We start from the raw sequence: 24,427 nt of genomic DNA on the forward strand, positions 1-24,427 counted from the left end.
CGAATCTATATATATAATCGAGACGAGTTGATAATAATAATAATAATAATAATAATCAGCGCAGAGCCCAAACGGTAAGGAGTTGAAAGTTGAAATTTGGTACACAGTTAGGGTACGTCACGAGAACGCACACTAAGAAGGGATTTTTCGAAATTCCTCCCTATGGGGGAGAGGAACAGGATTAAGTCTTAACACTTCCATCAACAATGGAAGTGTTACGTAACAATGAAATTGTTAAGAGAAAGCGACGTGCAAGACACAGATGCGTTTTTTTTTTTTCGTTTTTGCGGGAAATCGAACATATTTTTAGACCCATCTAACAGTTCTCTAATTAGTCTAGAAACACGGGGACCCATTTCTTGCATTCTGTGAAAACGGGTAAGGTTAACTATAACGTAACAATCTTAATCTTCGCTACCGTTACTTTTGCCCGAGCAACACCGGGCCTACCTGTTAGTTCTTTAATAAATCTTTTAATAACATCTAATTTAGAATTTAAAATAAAATTTCGTTTTAGTTTCTCTTTCAATATTTATTTCAAACGCTTATATTTATATATTTATAAATATTTAATTTCTTAAAAGATATAAAAGTAAATTTTTTATATACCATTTAGATAATTTATTTTGAATTTATAATAAATTTTCAAACAGTTTGGAAAACAACTCTTTATTCATCCGGTACCTATACAGCATTTCTTTTAGGCCAGAAGGCACTGAACCATTTAGATTATTTATTTCATGTCATTCTCTCAGTTCACTAAACAATCAGTTTTTTTTAATTTTTTTTTCATATAACATTGGAAATATCTTGAAAAATTCTTTATTATTAATTTTTTTTTGTATGAAACGCACGATTGAGGAATTATGGTTTCTCCCCAAGGATACATGAAATTTCTGTAGATAAAAAAACAACTCCGGATCTTTCACTAACAAAAAACAATCGTCCGAATTAGTACAATTCTTTGGCACGTGCAAACCGGGAAGCACATGAATTGTCCAAGAAGTGACCGGTGAGCATCACCTTTGATGCACGAATTTCGCCCGGAGCAAAACATTATACGTGCTGATAAATTCAGTTCCATTGTTACTAACAACATAGGAGTATCGTTATAATTATGAAAAGGACTGTCGTTACGTGATCCCAACTTCCAGTCCCTGCAATTCGAAAATAAATATAATTATGGCTAATTAATATATCAATACGTTATTTAATTCTATAAAGATAATTGTAATATATTAAATAAATTCTTCAAACAATTAATTTTCTTTATCTTTAAAAATTATCAATGTATTATTGAAACGTACTTGTAGGCATTCCGGCTCGACCTCTTATTCTCTTGATTGTAAATGGATCTGTAAAGTAAATTACGTTTAATTAATATAATAAAAAAATTGTATGTAAATTAAATTTATAGGCTCATAATATTAAAGTATTTTAGATTAAAACTGTAAACGGATATTATCCGACGAGCCTTCTTTATCCTTGTATAAGAGGCATCACTAGGATTAAACTGAGAAATTTGAATTAGATCCCTTTCTATTGAAATTTAATTAGCTTGGAAATAAAGAGAGCAAGCCAAAATTATTGCTGGATATTGAAATAAGATGATTTTTTAAATTGAAAAGTTCGTATAAATGTAAATTAAGAACTTTTGTGCATTTATTCTTGCATAATTTGTATTCAAGAATAAAAGTTATAAGTCTATTTTGTTGGAAAATATAAAATCTTATTGCGGGAAAGAAATTCTTAAATAAAATATTCATTTCTTCTTAAAAATTAATTTCATTATGTATAACGATTACTACGACTTAATAAAGAATTTATGTTCCACTTTCTTTACGTAACATATCTTATATAAAATTTACACTTTGCTTGTCGAATAGCTATTGCTCACTGGGAATTGCTACAACTAGATTAGATTCATAACAAATTTTAATTTTGAAAGTTGAAAATGTTAATAAAGAAAACAATAAAAACCGAAACGAAATGAAATTTCCGAATTATTGAAGAAGTAAATTACAATACAATGTAAAGTAGATTTGGAAGATATGAAATTACACTTTAAAATTTTTAAATAAAGAAATTTGTTAAACCTCTAAAAAAAAAACTTTAATATATCCTTTCTCACAAATAATATGAATGTTTCAACATACAATTTCAAAACTGAAAAGAAAAGAGGCCAGAAGTACGTTGTGTACGTGAATTAGCAGCTAAAAGGACAGCCATGATGCATTCGTCTTTATGTGAAAACTTAAATTTTGTATTCAGAACAGCAAACATTATTACATTCGTTGAAGAATATTTTACAGAAATTGGCTACATTTTATTTCGGATTATTTATCTCATTTCCTATCTTCTGTACATTTATAAATTATTCTATTTCCTTTAATCAAATGCCCTATTTAATGTAATAAATTTTCGAGTTTCTTAAATATAGATAAAAAATAATTAACATTTTATTTATTTATTCCTCCCTTTAGATTCGTCAGCTTCCAACTTCACGTATCAATTTTCAAAATTTTATAAGGAATTTCGTAAAATATTATTCTTAAATTTTCGAACTTTTTCCATGATTAGAGATCTCGTTTCTTTTTCCAACAATCCATTTAGATCTTTTCATCAGTGCTATCGTTTTCAATTTGGGACGAAATGTCAGATTCACTTGTTGCTATCTGGAGTGATTTATGTTTCTGTTATATCATTCGAGATCATAAATAATATAAAATATTTTAGTCATGCAAATATCGATTAAATATTTATTGCTTTCGATAATAGAAAAACATCAGTTTATTAACTCACATGTTCTACTCGTAACATTTATGAGGCTTGAAAGATGGTAACGATATACTAGTATGGTTTATCCTCACCATCTTCAATTTTCATACAGTGAATCTTTCTCAGAGATAAAATATTCGTTTACTATTTCGATACTAAAATTCTTGAAAAAAAAAGGATAAAAAAATGGCGGAGAAATACAAAAAGTTGTAATGTTTGTTTTCTACCAGAAAAATTATTTTGTAACTTTTTTGTATCTTTGTAAAACTTTAAACTGGGAAATTCTATCTGAGTGTTAACAATAGCTTAATAAAGCAATTTTTAATTTATTTTAGTGAATAAATGTTATATGATGTTTTCCAAATCCAAACCAATTAAAACTTCACGCGTAACAAAGAAAAGATGGATTTATAAAAGAAAATTTAAGACTGAATTGAACTAATTCGACCCTCGCAATTCAGGAGAGCTTTAAATTAAGTTATAATTTAGGCAAAGAAAAGAAATTTTTATTCTAAAGAGGAAATTATTAATGTATTTTGTGGATATTCAGATTTTAAAGTATTGTGTATAGTGTTAAATTTTAGTATTGATCCCAATCGAGCTATACCAGGCCTGGTTATACAGAAACAGATTGAGTTTTGTAGTTTGTTCTTAAAGTTTAATTATGTAAAATTTTGTAAACTAATAAGAAAATTATTAATTAATAAAAGTAATTGTCGAGTTGTTTTTTTATCCTTTTAACTAAACAGAGAAAGCCATTAATGTTATATGATATGTAAGATTCAGTGGAGAAATGTTGAGTAACAGAAAATGTAGCCTAACTTAAATATATTGCTGGTAAAATTTAACGTTTATTAATACAATACGTTACTATTAAAAAAGTAGTTTAACTTGCTTATAACTTACATTACTCATATTTATTATTTATCTAATTTTGAACGATCTTTATGTATAACAATATATTTTAGATCCGGCGAAATATCTCCGTTAATTATAATAGCAATGGCTTGAATTTAACAACTTTTATTCGAAAGATATAAAAGGACACATTGAAAATATAAACCGACGTTTATTGAGAGTACATATCCAGATTGTTAGTGATTCTAATTAATTATAGGAATATACTTGAGGTCGGTAAATTACTGTAGGTTATTTGTGAATCGGTAGATACATTTATTTCTATTATATTTAAAAGTATAACAAAATAATAATAATTGATAAAGTTTTAAATTAAAAATAAAATAAAATAAAATACAAATTTTGAATTTTGTCTTACGTCTAATGAAAAAAAGTAATATCAATTTCTATTTAATTTTTTATTTTCTATCTGTAATTTATTTTTCTTGTGTATCAGTATAGAAAGGGATCGAGGAGGGATGTAATAAAATTTAGCTTTAGAAAGGGATAATAAGTAAATAAGGTAGGGAAATTCTGGTTTAGATTTTTCTTAAATACACAATATTCATAATCCTAATTCAAGAACTTTTGATATAATTTAGTTCCATTATCAAATTTAAAAATAATAAACTTTAGAAAATGTAGATAATTTCTAATGCTTATCGATTATTATGTTTATAAGATATAGGCTTAATATAACGAAATATAATGTATTCTGTTTAGGAAAGAAACTTTAAATTGTGTTCTAATGCCGTATCAATACCGTACAATCGACTTTACATGATGCAGAAAAGAACATTAAAGAGTTTTGAAATTAGCTATTAACATCAGTAAAGTATAATATGATTGAATGATTTCCATTTGTGGTTAGTTACTTAAGATTACATTACATTATTCAAGATAAAAAGAAAAGATTTTACTGAAAAGTTATATATCAAAAAGTATTTCAAGTCAATAATACTATGAAAAATTTATTTATATACAAAATACATAAAACAATACTTTGTGGACCTACTGAAAAATGAATATATATTTAGTTCTTAAATAAAGAATCATATTAAGTTGTTATTTTTATTAGTTATTAATTAATTATGTTCCGTAATTGTATAAGACATTTTGTTTTGATTATGAATGTGATTACTTATGCATTCAATCCATTTAATTAATTAATAGCGCATCAGATTTCTCTGTAGTATTAGTACAAAAAATATAAAAATTATTTCAAATAAATGCATAATTTTTAAATATTTTCTTCCACATATATACAGTATACCGGAAAACTGATAAAATACTTTAATATTTTTATAATTGAATTATTTTAATATACACTTCTCAGAGAAATCGTCATTCATCTTCACACACTTTTTACTTTCGGATTGTATTTTTATTTACATAATTTTCTATTGTTGAAATCGAATAATTGTTAAACTTCAAATACTTTACGTTATAAAGATTTAGCTTATTTAATTATATATAAATCTATAAAAATGTTAATATAATTATAGAATTTACTATAATGAAGATGTATAATTGTATTCTGTAATTATTATCATATTATCTAAAAGTATTAGTGCAATTATACCGTAATTACTATTTTTATTTGCGTGAAAGCCGAATAAAATATAGAACAGTCTTTAAATATTCTGATTATTGTAGTTTTCTATCGATAACGGAGATACTATACGTTCAAATTGCAACAAATTCGGCTAAGTGCTCTAGAGGTTTTTATTATTTTATGATTTTTATATTTTATATACAAGATGATTCAAAGTTTGTGGATAAAACTTTACAGAGTAATCAATTATTCAATTTACAATAAAAAATATAAATATACACTTGTCCAATTCTCGAAGATAACTGATTTACAGAGAAAAATCTTTATTTCAAATCTACTCTTTTAACACTAACTATAGTCCGCACAGAGAAAGAGTAGACATGAACGAGCAAATATTTATTGTGACATCGTCACAATGCCGAGTTGCAATTTTTAATTTATTTAATTTAAAATATATGCTCTCTACTTCAAATTCGTACTACCTTGCCCCTGTAAATCATGGTTTTCCTGTTAGCAATACAATCATGCCGGTTATCTAATTCCATTCGAGGGAAACTTTTGAATCGAAATCAGGTGAGTTTCAGTTCAGGACAAAAGTTCTTATGTAGTTAATCGGGGCCTTCTATCACAAAAGCATATCTACTTTCGGATTCCATCTATCTAACTCCCTTATCGAGATTAAGGAAAGAAAGACAGACAAACAACAGACGGATGGACAGAAAGACGGACGACAATAGAAATTTATAGATCTATAATCTTTTAAAATTGTGACCTAATCAGCCAGAGCTAGAAGGGTCTATGTCAGATGAAAGGGATGAAAGGAGACACGTATGAGTAACATTAGAATTAAGAGTAAGTAATAAAATTTGTAAAAAAAAAACAAAATTATGGTAAAGATCGTATAAAAACATGTGAGAAAACAAAACAGCTGAAAGAGATCAGATGTGTTAACTCCCAAGAGAGTAGCTACATGTGTCCTTCCATCCCTTTTATCTGGCATAGACCCTTCCAACTCTGGCCTATTCTTTCGCTGTGCGGACTATAATATAAAATAGCACAGTTCACTATTATTAGCTTAGAAACAAGTCAGGTTTATTTAACTAACATTTTAAAGTTATTTTTCAAACATGAATGATTTTGAACACAAGAAACGTTTCTGTTTGTGTAATGCTAACTGCAATACGAAACAAAGCAAATAGTCTGAATTGTTTCGTTGTTGACACAAAACTGTGAATGATTTGAAATAATGATCTTTCTCTGTAACTCGATCATCTCTGAAAATCGGAAAGAAATTGTACTTTTTACAGTAAAATGAATAACTGAAAACCCCGTAACACATTTTGGCGTAACACATGGGCATCCATGGGAAGAAATAAAGCAAAGTTTGGAGACAAATAATTACATTATTAAATTGTTATTTAACTATTTAATTTTTTGTTTTAGATTTTTTTCATAAGTAGATGATAGAATACAGTGGGCCCATGGCTTAACATGTATAATAATAATAAAACAATAAATAACTTGATTTGAAACAAATGAATTACAAACATTTCATTGTAGCTAATAAAATAACTGTAATTAAAATAAATCAATTAGAAAGTGTTATAGTTATAAATAACTTAATTCAATTTAGCATATAAGTTTATTTTATATATACATGTAACTTATATAATTAGTTAAAATAATTGTCGATTTATGTGTGATATAGCAGTATTTTATTCAAATAAATTAAAATCACAATTAAAAAAAAATTAAATTCAAGTAAAAATTCAGTTTACTCCTAAATTACAGACAAGTGTTTGTATCTCTACAAAACAGATAATTAAATCACATAATTTATTTCCTAATTAAAGTAATTAGTTTAATTTTATTAACTAAGCATCTTGTTTTATTTTTTCTTTGTGAACGGTTAATCGTTAAATAAATTTTAAAGTTACTGTACAGATATCGTTTATATGAAATTACATAAAATATTTTAATATACAGTATTATAATTAAACAACAAATCTTAAAAATGAAAGTAATTTAACGCTGTGTTATAATGTCTTTAAGATTACCAGCCAATTGCCGAGGAGGTAAAAGTTAGCATTGTGGTATTTTGATTCGAGTTTAAGTCTCATCGTAAGAATGTAATGAATAGTTTCATTCGTATATGTAAAATCTCACCTCTTAGCAATGGCCTCTCCATTGTGAACGAGGCCTTAATTAACATTAGGCATAAAAATAGGTTTAAAACTTGTGGAGTTTTCAAAAAATTACCATGCCAAAATTAATCATTAATAGAAAATTAATACGTAATAATCATTGATTAAAAATTTCTCACAATTTCCTCATTGCTCTTTATTTTTCGGTATAATAATAAATGATTCAATGAAATTTACTAAATCTCAGATAATTTTTCTGCAATATTCTATATAAAAACTGAAAATTAAATATATTTCTATCACAGTATAAGCTTTAAATATAAAAATTCTGATAAATTTAAAGAAAAATCCTATAATACTTTTTATAAAAACTTTTTAAGCAAAGTTTCATATTCTAAATTTACAATGCTAAGTGATTTCTTTTTGAAATTTTGTAGTTTAATTTAAAACAAAAAGTAAAGTTTGTAATTAAATAAACTGTGACAAAGGGAAAATGCATTCGATCAATAAGTAATGTTATAAAAACTTTCAGGCACTTTCTTTGTTTGTAAACGTGTGTCGTCGAATTCGATCGAATGTAACACAACCGCGGAAAAAGAGTTAAATTAGATTATTCGCTTCAAACATTGATAAATATTTTCTGAGTTTTTCCCCTTTTTTCTAACTCTAAAAAAATCACAGATGATGATAATTTAGTAGAATTTTTTATGATAATGAAAGCAATTTGAGTAACTTATAATCGATTTTCGAGTACTTACCAGAATAATTTCTAAATTGGTAAAAAGCTTCAAATCCAGTTCCGTCAAATCTGTCATTTGATTTAAAAGTTACTCTAAAAAAATCTCCTTCCGACTCAATTACTCTAGGCTTTTTTAAACCGCAGTGTCTAGGGATTTTTCTGTCAACTGTTCTGAAGTTAGAAAACTCTACGTAATCACTGGCTGTCTCGGTTGTACATCTGAAAGCAATATTATAAAATTAGTATTAATGGTTTCAGCTTATTAATTAAAAGAAATTCTTTAAAATTTTAGTAGTTTTAAATATAGTTTTAATAAAAAAACTTATACAAGTCATAAGAGGATTGCACCGTCGTAAAGCGAAGGTCTATTGTATATTCTGCTAAGATGTTTTACATACACAACACTAGAAATTATATACATATTTAACAATATATAATTAATTATAAGCGTAATTTAACAATATTAAAAGGTTATTTAAATCTGATATGTATAAAAGACGTTAATAAAAATTCTTACGGTGTAACTCCTTCCACATCAAAATAAGCAAATGTGATATGAACACGTTCGTTTGACTTTCCATAAAAGAAATAATGACATTCGGTATCCCTTGGATAATATCCAGGCCAATTCGGTGACGTAAATGAGCCATTTGATCGTTCCGTGCTGTTGAAGATGAATCCACACACTATAAAATATTACAGTTTTTAAATCTAGGATCTTATGCAAACACGAAAATTATCGATAGTTATGACACTCATTAAATTCTAAATTAAATAAAATTCTAAGAATTCAGAATTGTTTAATGATTTTCTAGAAGAATATTTTTATCGAAAACTTTAATTAATTCGTTACTTTTAAAAGTATATATTGGTAAGGGCGGATAAAAATGTAATTAAACTGACCCCTAAGTTAGTTAATCATATTTTGTTTTGTGTGTATCCAGGTACACTTGCAAGAATGAATCGTAGACTGAATTGGTTAAAATCAATTTGTATATTGTACAAGAAAAATCTCATTTAAGATAATGTTTATAGAGTTTATAAAGGATTGGATTCATGGCATAAGGAGAACTTGATCCCTATTCGGGTGAATAAAACCCTGAAAACACCATGCGGCCAGCACAAACTTGACTTGCAACCAACTACAAGTGTTTAGGGTTTTATATACTTGGTCACTGGTGAACATTAGGGTTTATAAGTAAAAATGTTTGAATGAAAGCAGTTTAGTTTTTACAACAATTTCTTGGGGGATTTAATATATTAATCTTGTAAAATCTATTGTGAATTTCTTCATTATTTATAATTTCTTTAATAAATATAATCCCATAACTCTAAAATGCTTAAAAATCTCAATTTCACCCTGTTTAATCCTGTTTATTATATAAAACAAACTGATCAATATAAAAATATGTTTAGAAAATTTGTTAAACTCTGTTACAACTTAAAAATGCTACGAAATAGAGGAAACACCTCAAATTATAACATCTTTTATAACAGGTTTAACAAAATATCATAATTTAAATTAAAAAATAATATCTTCTACATCTAATTCATTTATTGTTTTATCTTACATCCATCATATATACAGTATATAGATTTTTTTTATTTCAACCTAGTTCTATTTTATTATTTTTCGTAATGCCTAGTTGTATTTATGTATTTATGACTTGTTTTTACAGTTTCTGATGAATATATAAACACAAGTCTTGCAACTTATGTATCATCATATATGCAACAATACAGACATAGTCTAGACTCTAGACATAAAACAACAGCATAGACATAAAAGGAGTGGATAATAAAGAATAGTTAAATAGTAGAAAAATAAATCAAAATACCAAAAGTAGAGAGGATGGCAGGACTCGTGTACTTTATTACTTAGACAAAAGAACAAATTTCGAATGCAAAGGATGAAAATTCTATCAATAGAATAAAAAATTAAAGGCGTTGTATTCGATATAAAGTGAAACCATTTTTTGTAATAGGTGAAAATTTTAATATAAAATACATAGAAATGAATATAATTAATTATAGAAATTTATATTTAATCCATTTATATATATATTTTTACATTACATTTCGGTCGTATAAAAAATGCTAACTATTCATTAAAAAGTAAATTATTAATAATAATTCGATGAATAAAATATCTTATAAATATTATTTATAAAATTTTTTAAATCAATTATAAGATATATAATATTATTCTACTCAAGTCTATTTTCCATTATCTAAAAAAATGAGATTTTTCAGCTTTAAGTCAGAAAATCCAATTTTAATTTTCTTTCGATATACAAGCTGTCAACAAGGATAAGATAAAATGTTTCGCTGGAATGGATTTGAAACTTTTCTATACTATAGCTGTCACTAGTAGATAAATCGACCTGAAATTTAAATTAATAAAGTTGTCGATATAATGAAAATTTTATGCAACATGAAATACATGTAAAATCTATATATTTCGTATTTTACATCATTTCATACAAATAATTTGACAAATTCTTTATATTTTTCACTTTTACATTTTGTAGAAATAAGTTTTCTTGCAGGAAAGGCAAATAATTCGACTTAATATTATGCTCTTATAAAGATAATAATATTATAAGAACGACAAATATAGCTTATAAGTATACATTATATATAATAATGTAATTAATATATACTACACGTATAATAAATTATATATTATAGCTTATAACAAACTTATAATATAATCTTATATCTAGCATAGTTTAATTTTATAATTAACGAGCAATTATTTATTGTGACATCGTCACGATGCCGGGCTGCAATTTTTAATCAGATTTTTAATTTATTTCATTTAAAATATATGTTTTCCATCTTAAATTAGTAGTGCCTTCCCCCGTACACCCGAAGTTAATATATAATTACTCGGAGCCTCCTATCTCTATGCTTTCCATATCGGGTATTCATTTTTATTTAATCTAATACCGTTTTCGAGATTAAGGATGGACAAACAGATAGACAGGAAGACGGAAGACAGTGTGAATTTATAGGTCTACAATTTTTCTAAATTGCAGCCCAAAAAATTTGCCCTTCAAAAGAATATAAAGCGCGAATGGAATTGTTCTATTCATTTGTACAGTTTTAATTATATACAAAAAATAGACATAATTATGTAAATTTTTAATCAATTCAAATAGGAATACTTTATTTAAAATACTGTTTTTTTTATTAAATATTAAAACAAATACGTATTATGTTTTAATATATATATATATATATATATATATATATATATATATATATAGAAGTTAGGAAATAAAAAAAGAGAACATGAACAAATTGAAAAAATAAAACCTTAGTAAAAATAAAACAAATAGTGAGGAAAATTAGTAAACTCTGGAATGTTATTATCAAGGACTTAATTACAAAGAAAATAACTTGGTTGTTTAGAATGTTGTTTTCTTTTTTTGCTATCAAAAAAAGAAGACAGTCATTTTCTTGGGAATTTCTACGAACTCGTGTTTGAAGTAGTTTCCTTATGTACATAGTAAATAAAACTCTCACGGCTATTTCTTAATTTAAACATCATTTAGAATTTCAAGTAAGAACAGATGGACAGGACATTAATCTTCAAAAATTTTTCCATTAATCTTTAAAAATTCAAATTTATCTAAAAATAAATAAGAGCATAAACATTTTCCTGTTTTATTTTTTAATTTAAAAAATATAAAATGTTTAGCGATATTAAAATATTCTTAATTAAATTTTCAGTCTAAAAGAAATGAAGTAGCTTCCTTCGATTATTGAAAACTTTATACAAAAAAAAAAAAAATTATATATATATACTAAAAGTTTTATTATTATTATTCTTTCGTTGCTGAATCTAAACTTTCTTCTATCCATGAATATCAAAAACTTTCTTTATTTACGTTAAAATTTAATACCTGGAACATAAATAGAATACAAAATCGCTTTTACTTATATCCGTTAGCTATAGTGTTATTTCGTAGTATTACAAAAGACGATAAAATACAGAAGAAAATAAATAAAATATCTTTCTTTTTTTTCTGCTATAAAAGAATTAAAAACATTCTCACACGTCTCAAGTTCTGAACCAGTTTAACTAGATCTGTATAAAGGAAAAAATATATATATTAGATATCCTTAGGGTAAAACAAACTCCATTATACTGACATAGGAAGAGTCAGATTCTATTATTTCTCAGAGAATCCTTTTCTGAGAAGTTTCAGATTGTTGAAATGCTCAAAAGTGCATTTCGGAAGCGATAAATATTGTAAAAAAATATAGAATGGACAAAGGAGTTTACCATTATCAAACTCACATATCAATATATGATGTTTCATACATTTTTGGTCTAGTAAATCTCGAATAAATCTTATTTTCACATTGTTCAGATCAGATTTAGGAAGAAGGATAATATAATAAAATAACGTAGGATTTATTTCGAAAGATATACAAAGTAGTTGTCTCTAGATAAATCAAATGCCTTCTAAATGCCAGAAATTCTATAATCAATAAATTTTCAATATGCTTAAGTTTATATAATTTATTAATTTTAAGCGGAATTATATAGGAAAACGTATAAAGTTATGATTAAGGAAAAAAATAATTAAATTTAGAAAATTTTTTTTATTTATATCTTCTTTTAAAAATTTTAATATTCATTAATTTAGTGGAAAGAATCATCGAATTTTAAAGTAATTTAGTTTCGAATAAAGCTAGCTTCTAATCAATTATAAATTGTTACGATGAAAAATAGTTTTTTCTTCATTAAAAAAAAAACAGAATTTCTTTTTTAAAACTTTCAAAATTTTAATTAATTTACAATATTTAATTAATTAGTTTTTTTATTCATTTATATCTGAAGTTGCATAGAATAGAAGCAAATACAAAGATCTTCATTAATATCTACAGAGAGAGAGAGCTGTCTCGAATTTTAACTACATTAATTGTTAAATCAGCTTTAGCCTTTTGAGAATTAAAACATTATTTAGATAAAGAAGAAAAACTGTTAATGCTTTGTTATTATTTTCAGATTTGTATCATTTACATTAAATTAAAAAAGACTATTCGAAATTGTTCAGAGAGATAGAAAATAAGTAAAATTAAAACACATACGGTCTAATTAATTTATAGTAATTTATATATATATATATATATATATAATTATAAAGACTTAATAAATTTAGAGAGTTATAGCAAGCAAAGGTTCTTTCAAATTTTATTATTATTATTATTATTATTTTAAATCGTCAAATTAAATTTATTTCGAATAAATTCTTAAATAACAATAAAATTCAAATTTGCCAACTTAATGTTTTTCTTATATTTAAAGAACATAATTAAATATTAGATTTTTCAATCGTGTACTAAAATTCCATTCATCGCAAATAGAGAAACGAATTAGAAAATAATTTTGATAGGTTCGTGAATTTGTAATATAGGCAATTACATAAAATATATTCTATTATTATTGACTTACAATTCAATAAATATTTACTATTTCTTTTTGAATCCTTTCTTAAAACCAGTAAAGTCATTTTTATCTTCTAAGTATCACTAAAGACGTAATCATAATCACGTTAATCCTTTCTGGAACGTTAATCCCATAGACTATACGAAGAAGGAATATTTTCCCTAGAGAAGTGGAAAATAGCCACCTAATGTTGACAATTTTCTCAGATATTTACGATATTGCGGTACTTCAACCCTCTTTGAATGTTTTTCTCTCGTTAATGTACTGTACGTGCAAAGGGTATAGGAAATAATGAGAATTCTATCATTATTTCCCCTTTTCTTTCTTTGATCTGTTGTTAGTAAGTTACATATCTCACTCCAAATTCAAATTTTTATATATTTTAAATCTTTAAATTCCAATATTTTAAATAATATTTGAATAAATTAGAAATATTTTCACTATAATTCATCATCATCTGACTTTATTAAAGTAATTTATAAAATATAATTTAATTTAAATAAATGTTTAAAAAACAAAATTATTTTTAAGTACGATTACAAATAAGTTAAACAAATTAAAAATTGTATTGAAAAATTTGAAATTTCATTATCTTATTTTCTCGTAGATAAATATATGCAATATATTTTATTATTTGTTAATGTAGTTTAAATATATATTTATATATTATACATATATAATATAATAAACAGGAAAGACGTATCAATGTGTAAACTAAGATTCCTGCATAAACAGAATTTTCTTGCTCTCAGTAGTTTGTTTAAGGAAACGTATTCACAGGTCAATATTTGCTCACAAAACCATTTCCTCGGAGCAAAACCCGTTTTATATAAATTCAAATTCTTTCTAGTTTATAAAAAGGAATTTCAGAGAATTTTTGAATATATATTTTTTCAAATAAAAAGAAAAAAAATTTTATAATCTAAGATTATAGCTAGACTGAATGAAAATAGATTTTTTTAAAAAATCAATGTTTTCTATTAAATTTATGATGAATAAAACAAATTGTGTTTTTTAAAATTTAATTTAGCAATTGTTAATTAAAATTTTAAATTCTTAAGAGCTTAAAGAAATTGTATTATTTAATTTCTCATTGTATTTAATTGAAGTTGATGATGTCCAATTCAGAATATCAACACTAATAAATTTAGATATTTAATGTATTTATTTAGACGTAACAAATTAAATTATTCAAAATATTGCCTGCAAAAGTTTGATATTTGAGTGAGTTAATATAAAATGCAATTCGCTTTACACACCACGAAAAGCGAGATATTTTAATCCCATTGTTAGCTTTAGATTGTTTGAGGCCCTAAGCAGGCGAGGTCCCTTTCATTTAACCTTATATAATGTATAGCCTATATCATATGATATTTAATGTCGTATAAGATCTAGAAGCTTAACTAATACTAAAATCTTACTGAAACTATTGGACTGAGATCAAATATTGATGAGCACGTGTGGGTGTCCTCAAAGTAGGGATTTTAGGCAAAAGTTGCCCATGTCTAAAAATGCCCTTGTTAATTCGTAAGCATACAAATTTGATGACCTTTATAGATGGGTGTATGAAATAAGTTACATGTATATACATACTGTACATGTAACTTATTTCATAGAACTTTTATAGAACTAAATGCAAATTTAATACTTTTTCTGGAGTTTTAAAGATTGCTTCCTTCAAATGCTTGGTTTTAAACTAATATAATTTTCAATATACTTATATATTTTTTCTAATGAGTAATTATTGATAATTATTTATATGATCAAATTGGATCTTATTTAATTTTACCCTACGGATAGATCGCGGTACACAGGTTGAGAACAACTGCTCTAGTCGTTAAACTGGATCACCAGCTCCGTTTCAAAGTAATTAAACAGAACTGGTGATCCATAGTTTTAGATAAATTAATTAATAATAATCGTAATACATTAAAATCATTGTTGCTATGATTAGTAAAGAAATATTGGATATTTACAGATTTATATTATAGCTTCAAACATCAATACTTTTCAAGTATTAAAACTTGAAAAGTATTGATGTTTGAAGCTATAATAAAAAGATAAACGTGTAAAATATAAAGTCATAAATATTTATTTTATATTTAATTCTGAGATAAATATATATATATATATAAACAAATTTTATAGAAGAAAATATTTTTAAAAAATTCCTAAATATACAGAGAAGTGTCTAAGAGCATCGTTTAATAAGAAATGTATGATATAAATTAAAAAATAAATCTTAAAATCTGAAAAAAACAAAATAATTATTTCAAAAATAACATGCAAAATACTTCTGAAAGATATGTAATCTTTTTTTTCGTGGAGATTATGTTAGAAAAATTCTTGACAAAACGTATTGTAAAAGCTGTCGAAAGAAAATGGAAGTGTTTATAAGTATTGATAAAATAATAAATCAGGATTTAGTAAAATATTTTAGTAATTTACAGTTTAAAAAACAAAATCATATGATAATGTGTAAAATAACAGTGAAAGATTCAAAGGATTATATTACAGTTTTAAATTTTTTAAATGTATATTTAAAAAGACTACAGTAAAATTTCTAAATTTAAAGAAAATGGAAAATACATATTTTATTCTTTGAATATGAAAGATAAAAGAGAAAAGTAAGGAGAAGAAAAGAAACAATATTAAGGATTTAAAAAAAAATAAGATTAAATAATACTATAAGTACAATGTTTATTAAATAGAACATCAGAAAAAGAATATTTAAGTTTCAATAATGCTGTATAAATTATTTTCTGAATATAACTTTAAGAGTCTTAAGTAATATTTTTTAGTGTCAGATGCTGTTCAATAAATAAATAAAAATAAAAATAATTTAAAAAAAAGACAGGATAGTAATTACTTTTATAACAGAAAATGTTACAGACATATTCAGATTTCAAATGTATTTTATTTAACGATGTCTCTAGTGACTTAATATTATTACTTCGCATCCAAAAACTACTCATCTTTTCAGATATACTCTGAACAAGAAAAGATTACATATGGATGAAGATTGATCAATACATGTTCGAAATGCAATGACTTCACTAGGTGAAAAGTCTCTGCAATATTTCTTAGAGTAATAGAAATGCGATCACATTTCTATTGCTAACATGTGAACCGATGTCACGCGGTCACATCTGGTCTTTCTAGAACGTATCACGATTTTCTGGATTCAGGATAGGGTAGATATTATTACTATTATTATTGCATTCCAGAAAAATTCCATAAACTTGCAGAGCTTCATAAAGTGTTAGTAAAGAAGATAATGGCTAACGTTACCGTCTTTATGACTTATTGATATTTCAGACTCTATTATTGAGTGACATTATCTTCTAGTGAAATTTTAAGAAAACTTTTCTAAATAACATTTTATTTTTTGCATTTAAAATTTTAAGTGAAACTGTCATATATAACAAAATTATTTAGTAATTTTGCGAATAAATTCGATCTTATAATTCATATAAATTCGATTTTATATGAATTAGTTTCATTTGGACTTTCTTGTAAAGGAAAAACTGCTTCAAAAGAAAATTCAGTTCCATTTCATTTCTGATATTGTATTTCTCTATAAGCTGATTTATAATGGCATGAAGTTTCTTAGAAAGCAAGAAATTTCTTATTTCGTCCAAGCTGCATCTGTCAGCTTAAGAAAAAAATAAATAAAATTGGTAAAAGTCTTTATATTTAATATAAAAACAAGAATGATAACATTCTAAATATTATGCAAGTTCATATTTATAAACAATTTTAATACTATATTATTGTATAGATTTTAATTATCTGTGTAAATTATAAATTAACCTTCATACAAATTGAAAGTTAAATTTATAATTTAGACGGATAATTAAAATTTTTTTAAAGCAAAATGCATTTATTAATTACTTTATATATAAGTAATGAGTTCGTAACTCATTTAATATTATAAAAATGATTACGTATGATTAAAAAGTAATTAAAAAAAATTGTGTTTGGAATTGATTTTTATTCTTTATTAATTAGTTTTTCTGAAATATTCAAAATATAAATTCTTCCACGAACTAACTTGTAATTTATTTATTTATTTTACACACTTATTTTATGTATTTGTTTGGATTTTATTGTTATTGTGGAGGAAGAGATCCAATGTCATATACATTTCCTATTGTAAATAAGATAAATAAATAAATTATTTCAACGTAAATTAATTCTCTGAATATAAAAAACCAAATATATTTTTATTTTACGCCAAAAATACATCTTCCTTAACATATAATTACGCTTCCTCATAAATATAACTCATAAATAGGGCTAAATTATCAGAAATCCATTTCAAAATCTTTTTATAGATTAATATACTATAATTCCAATTAATTTATTTATTAAGTAATTTTATTTTCGATTAAACTAAATAAATTTCATTACCATTCGATTTACTTATTTTTCTTTTGTGTATAATACAATGTAAATTGTTTATGTAATTTTTTTACATAGAGTAAAAAAAACTGATTAACGAAAATTAAATTATAAATCAAGTTGAATTTGAAGAACTATATTTAATTTTCTCTCCATAATTTATTAGTAAATAAAATTCATTTCAATATTTTTATTTGAAATGTCACTTATATAACACTTAAAATATCCCTCGACCTTTGATATTTTATATTATTATACTCAGCGATAAATTAATTTAAAATTTTAAAATCAATTGCTCTGAATATATAAAAATATGATAAAAATAACGTCTTATGTAATTTTATTTTTAAAATAATAATCTTGTGCATACTTTTTATACGTTTAGCTAATAAAACGTTTGATTAATTTTCTTTAGAAATTTTATGTAGTATAAATACTTTCGCTTCAAATTTATTAATAAAATTAAAAATTCTTTCTTTATTTATTTAATGAAGTGTATCGTTTATTAATAATCTTCCAATTTTTCTAAAATTGACTTTAATTAAACTAAATAAAATTTCGTAATGACTAATAATAGTTTAGAAGCTTTTAATGCATTTTAAAAGAAAACAAATATGTTTTTACCTTAAAAGATAAAAAATATAGTTTATAATATTCCTGAAATTTCTGAATTACATAATATTAAAATTTCCACCATTTTTTCTTAATTGAAAAAGAGCAGAATTATTGAGAAAACTTAGTAACTTACACTAAGCAAACTGGTCTTATATAACTAAGCAAACTTATCTTACAATTAATAAAGTGGATATGAAGGATAAAAATAAAATATTAGATTTACACCGAGTTCCTTCGCCTTCACAAAAGTACTGGAAACATTGAAACAGTAGCATTTCAAATAAATATTGACACACGTGTCGTTATATCCCGTGCTTCTTTTTTAGTTTTTGTAACGACGAGATCAATATCTCTCAAGGTAGACTGCACCATACACACGGGAAAAAAACTGAATGAACACGATGGAAGTTTATGCATCGTAGTCCTTATAGATTTAGGATATTTAAATGTAAATCCTCCGAGAATTTCAGCTTGATTCGTCTTCTAGATTTTGAATATTTTAATCTTGAATCAGTCCTCCTCCTATCTCCAGATTAGCGAGTATCAATAGAACAGAACAGTCAGATAAAATAATATTAAAAAAATTCTTTTATATTTATGAAATAATTGAATTTTATTATAACTTCTACGTTATATTTAGATTTCTATACCAAAAACATTTGACAAATAATTGAATAATATATTTTTAATGGTAAATGAAATGGCTAGAGTATTAAAAACTACGAAAGGATTTGTAAAAATATGTTGTTGTTATAACAAGAAGATAAATATTTTTATTCATATTTATATAAATCAATAAAGTAAGAAGTGAAATATAATATAAGGTAGAATCTTGAAGTATAGACAGAAATCTGAGAGCTATTAGAGAATAAATATCACTTAATTAATATCTACGAGAACTTAGTAACATAATACTTGAATGTCTTGTAAGAAAATTATCTAATAATTATCAGACATAATTTGTTTTTCTCATTACTGTTTAATTAGTTCTCTCTTACATAAATAGATAACTTAATTTAAAAAAATAAAGCAAACAATAAATTGTTTACTCGGTGGGAATATGTCAGAAAATTACTTGATCTAGATTTCATGGTTAGAATATATAAGAAGCAAATAGGCCTACTCAATAAAGTTCTCTCCTTTGACTTCACTCAATGCTTCACGCATGAGTGAACAGAGTTCAGACATCCTTAAAAAGAAAATAAAGAGCATTTTGATCTAACTTAAAAATAATAGGCATAGAAAACGATAATGAAAAAGTTTAAGCACACATACAGTACATATGAATTAAGAATTTGCTACTAAATTTAATACTAAATTTGAGTTCTGTGAATAATTAAAGTCTAATAATTCATTATACTAAAACTTTGATTTAACGAACAAAATTTAACTTATTACATAATGTCATATGTGAAAATTAATACCTTGTTAATTTTAAAATGCTTTTTATATGTAATTAAATTAACAGGTTATTTTTTCAAATCCAAGAGTTACCGCCCTTAAGAATATTACTTATTTAAGTTAAATACATAAATTAAAGTGTATTTTCCAAAAGTTGTTTATTTACCGGTAATTCAATTTTACATCGTACGCTTGTTTATTACAGTCTCAGAACTACGGTGAGTGTATAAGCAATAGTACATGCAAAAAACTTTCCTGTGAAATTAAACTTCTTATGCACATTTATTTTTAATTAAACAAATATATCTACATAAGTAAAAACAGGTTAACTAACATATTAGTTTACCTGTTCTTCACCCTTTTGAAGCTTAATAACTCTCGTGCTTTTTGTAGAATATTTCTGAAATTTTGCAAATGGGTTAGCGTATTAGAGAGATTAGTGCTATTAAGTTTTGGTGGCTAAAGATCGACAGGATGAGGTGATAGAGGAGGGTCGTGTGTTCTATCTCCAGTAGGTCGGACTTAATGACGATTATATTCGTTATTAGCATTTACAATTTTTTAAAAAAAACCCATCCATACTTTCAAAATTAAGCTTTTTGCCATTTTATAATAATTAAAAATATAAAAGGGCTTTAACAGACACGTTGTCCAAATTAGTCCGTTAAATCAAGGTTTTACTGTACTAAAATAATAGTAAAATAAAGTTAAAAAATATATATTTCTTCACACATTACGCATGGATATGTTAGGTTTATAAAGATATTCAATCAAGATTTTACTGAATGTATATACTATTCTGTTCGAAATGTTTAAAATTAAAGTTCATTTATTTAAATAACAGTAATTCGTTGATAAGTCCATCCAGAGATAAAATCAAAGACATTATTGTAGTTGTTAGTAGACTGCAATATCCATTACATGACTACTGTGGAATTAATTAAAACAATTCTATATCCATAGATTTAGCTTAATTATAATTAAGAATTATAATATGGAGAAATAATTTTTCAACTGACGTATTATACGCTCTCCACCTTAAACTAGTACTGTAGTGTCTAGCCCCTGTACATCATACTTTTCCTTTAGCAATGGAGTCTTGCCGGTCATCTAACTCCTTTATAAATTGATAAAGTCTGAATTATACTGACCCAATTCTAATATTTGTTATAATTACAGTAATTTAAATATTAAAATTTTATTTCTTAAGAATTCTTTTCTACTGTTGTTAGTTGTAACGACATCACAACAATATTAATAATGTTGTTAAGAATTGTATATATCTACATATTTTAACTTACATTTTCTTTATTTAATGCGAATATTTACATTTTTACTGCTTTTATTTACTTTTTAAACTATTTTAATAAATTTAATATGTATTTCAGATAAGTAATTACTGTAAAATATTCAAATTAAAATATTTTAAAATTAAATTCAGACTACTTAGAAGTTTGACAATCGTTTAAATTCGTAGAATTCATAAAATGTAAAATTTAAATGTTGATAAATTTACACCTATACCTTACGTTGCAAATATCAAAAATATTATATTTCTTAATTGCATAACATATACTTAATTTTTATTATTACACTAAAACCTCGATTTAACGAAATAATTTGAGCGAGAGGGTGTCCTTTATATAATAAACTAGGTTTTCCGAATTAGTTTATCTGTTTTTTTACTTATGTATATACGTTTGTATAATTAAAATTAATTGTTTATGTACTGTATTGTACAGTACGTATTTTCGAGACTCTGGTAAACAAGTATACGATCTTAATCGAAATAAACAAACATTTTTTGAAAAATATACTTTAATTATAATTAAGCAAACAAATAAGTTGACAAAAACCTAAAAATCTTTCCTATTTATTGGTCTTTAGATGATAATATATCAAGACACTGTGTGAAGTTAAGAGGTGACTCTTGGAATCGAAAAAAATACATATATACATAGACGAAGTCGTCACTAAATAGAAATTTTAGTATAATTATATTTTAAAATTTATTTGGTATTTAAAAAGATCAAAGTACTCATTGTATAATATAAATTTTCATTGATTTCAAAATATAATAAAGTGAAAATGAAGTAGTCTTGTACTGCACATCGCATAAACTACGATATGAATGAAGTTTTAAATTACGAAATACAGGTTTTAACATATTAAACAGTATAATTATTAACAATAAAATTGTATTTTTAATGTTAGTTATATTGTTTAGTTTGTTAAAACGTCGCTTTTGTAATTTAAATCTTCATTCATTAGCTCATTCGATTTAGGTATCATTTTATTATGTAATCTATTAATGTTATTACTTTAAGAGAATTTAGGATTACACAAACAAAACAATAGGCAACTATAAATAATTTATAAATTATCTGTAAAGACTATTTTGAGCTGTAAAATGAAGCTCAAAATTGAATACAAATGGGAAACGTTCATCATAATCTAGCATTTCAAACTTTCTTTAAAATAATTTGTAATTATGTTTAAATTATCCAATTAAATATAATAATTATTATTTAAAAAAGCTGACATTACTCAACATTATAATGAATAAAAAAATTTTTAAATGTATTAAATTTAATTTTAAAAAATTAACTTAAATATTTTACAGTAACTATTTAACCAAAATATTAAATAATATTCAACAAATTAAAGTTATAATTTAATAGTTATAACGTCGAGTCTTTACAGATAATTTATTATATGTTCTTTAAGCAACTGTACAGTTAAATAGGTTACGAATTTCACATGTGTTGTAGATTCTCTTCATCTCTCGCTTCACCATAAAGACGTAAAGAGGATAGTCAGCTTTGTTACTATTCGTTAACTACATTATTCTGCTTACACAGCTTAGAATACCTAGCTGTCACTACTGCCAAGTTGATGGACGTGTAACCTAATTAGAAAGTTTCTAGCTGAGATGAAGATTCCAAATATCGAATATCTAGAATTGACGAATATTCTTGGTTCTTTTATTAAAAAATGCATTCCTTATTACGTTTTTTCAAAATGCAATTTAAAATAGAATTCGTATTTAATGTCTTAATTAATGGAGACTTTTAAAAAGAGATTGTTCGTCTTTTTTATATATATAAACTTAATTAAACCAAATGGTTTTAGCTTAAATTTAAAAAGCTGATATTTTAAGTAGATTTAAACTACGATCGATATACTTAAGTGGTCATAAAAGCTTAGCCAAAAAAAATTCTTTAATTACTTCGAACGTATGTCTAACTCTAATATAATTTTTAATCTGTTAAAGAAGGTAAACGTAAATTTAAAAAAGTTATATTATATATATATATATTATATAAACGGTATATAATTTATTTTAAAAAGTAAATGGATAAATTAAGGTGAATTTTAAATATAATTGAAAGCGTTATATATATATATATATATATACGAATTTTTCAATCTTTTCTTTATTTATGTTAAAAATAAATTGAAGATGAAAGTTTAAAAGCTTTAAACTAAGTCAATTTCGAATTCTATTATAAATTCTTAGAAAATATTTTCTTGTATCAGAATTAGTTATCAACTTCAAACTTTACAAAATATTTTTCTGACATTTTGTTGGATTTTATTTAGAAACGATACTTTCTTATATCATTTTTTAACATTTAGTACAGATTTCGATGCTCATAACTCTTTAAAAAAATTGATAAAATTATTTTATATAATTGTAAATTTAATATTAGTTAGTTTAAGGTTATCACTGTTTGTTGGAAAAACCTATAGAATGAACGATGTCAATCATCGATATAAAGGCAAATTTAAACATATTTTTTCTTCAATTATTTAAAATTATATAATTCTAGATTTAATTTTTATTAATATATGATAGTTATTTATAGAAAAGAACTTTAAATAAATTATAAGTTGCGCTAAATACTTGGTCTATGAAATTTCTATATTATATTTTATAGAAAAATATAGTTTATAGAACAAAATATATTAATTTTAATGTTTTCGACAGTTTTCTATTTATATAACATTTTTATTTCGTAATTACAGTTAAGTATAATGATTTCTGAATTATTAATGTAATAAAAACGAATATAAATAAATGCAAAATTTTTAAAATTTGTAAAAATGACACCATCAGACAGTCTTGAACTTGGAAGGAGGCCTACGATAAGCCAGGATTATGCTGATAGAACTGCATCAAACTGCTGGCTGACAAAGAATTCTACATTTATTATTGCTTGTGGCTTTAAAGCAAGCTTGAAAATTTTAAAAACTAAAAATATTCGCGTACAACACATCATATCCGGTTGCAAGCTTTTAACACAATAGACACAACCAAATAGCAAATATAATACATCAAAAGCTTTGCACACTAACACAAACTATTACACACGCAGGAAACATATAACAATACACGCCTTGGAGGGTCATAGAAAACAACACACGCA

The 24,427-nt window shown here is 24.6% G+C and overlaps 1 protein-coding gene across 1 annotated transcript in view; it reads right to left on the minus strand.

Annotated features, from left to right (window-relative positions):
* Nucleotides 1-650: 650 nt before the first annotated feature.
* The window catches only part of LOC136977833 (suppressor of lurcher protein 1-like), a 338,075-nt gene continuing 314,298 nt past the window's right edge, over nt 651-24,427 (minus strand). Inside the window, exons 12-15 of the mRNA XM_067273420.1 lie at nt 8,631-8,799; nt 8,133-8,332; nt 1,308-1,355; nt 651-1,157 (exon numbers count right to left, since the gene is read on the minus strand). Of these exons, the coding sequence (XP_067129521.1) occupies nt 1,090-1,157; nt 1,308-1,355; nt 8,133-8,332; nt 8,631-8,799 (485 nt within the window). The 3' untranslated portion in view covers nt 651-1,089. The remainder of the gene's footprint in view (nt 1,158-1,307; nt 1,356-8,132; nt 8,333-8,630; nt 8,800-24,427) is intronic.

Source organism: Centruroides vittatus, unplaced genomic scaffold, assembly GCF_030686945.1.
Source record: "Centruroides vittatus isolate TY-2023 unplaced genomic scaffold, ASM3068694v2 contig_476, whole genome shotgun sequence".
NCBI classification, from domain to species: Eukaryota; Metazoa; Arthropoda; class Arachnida; order Scorpiones; family Buthidae; genus Centruroides; species Centruroides vittatus.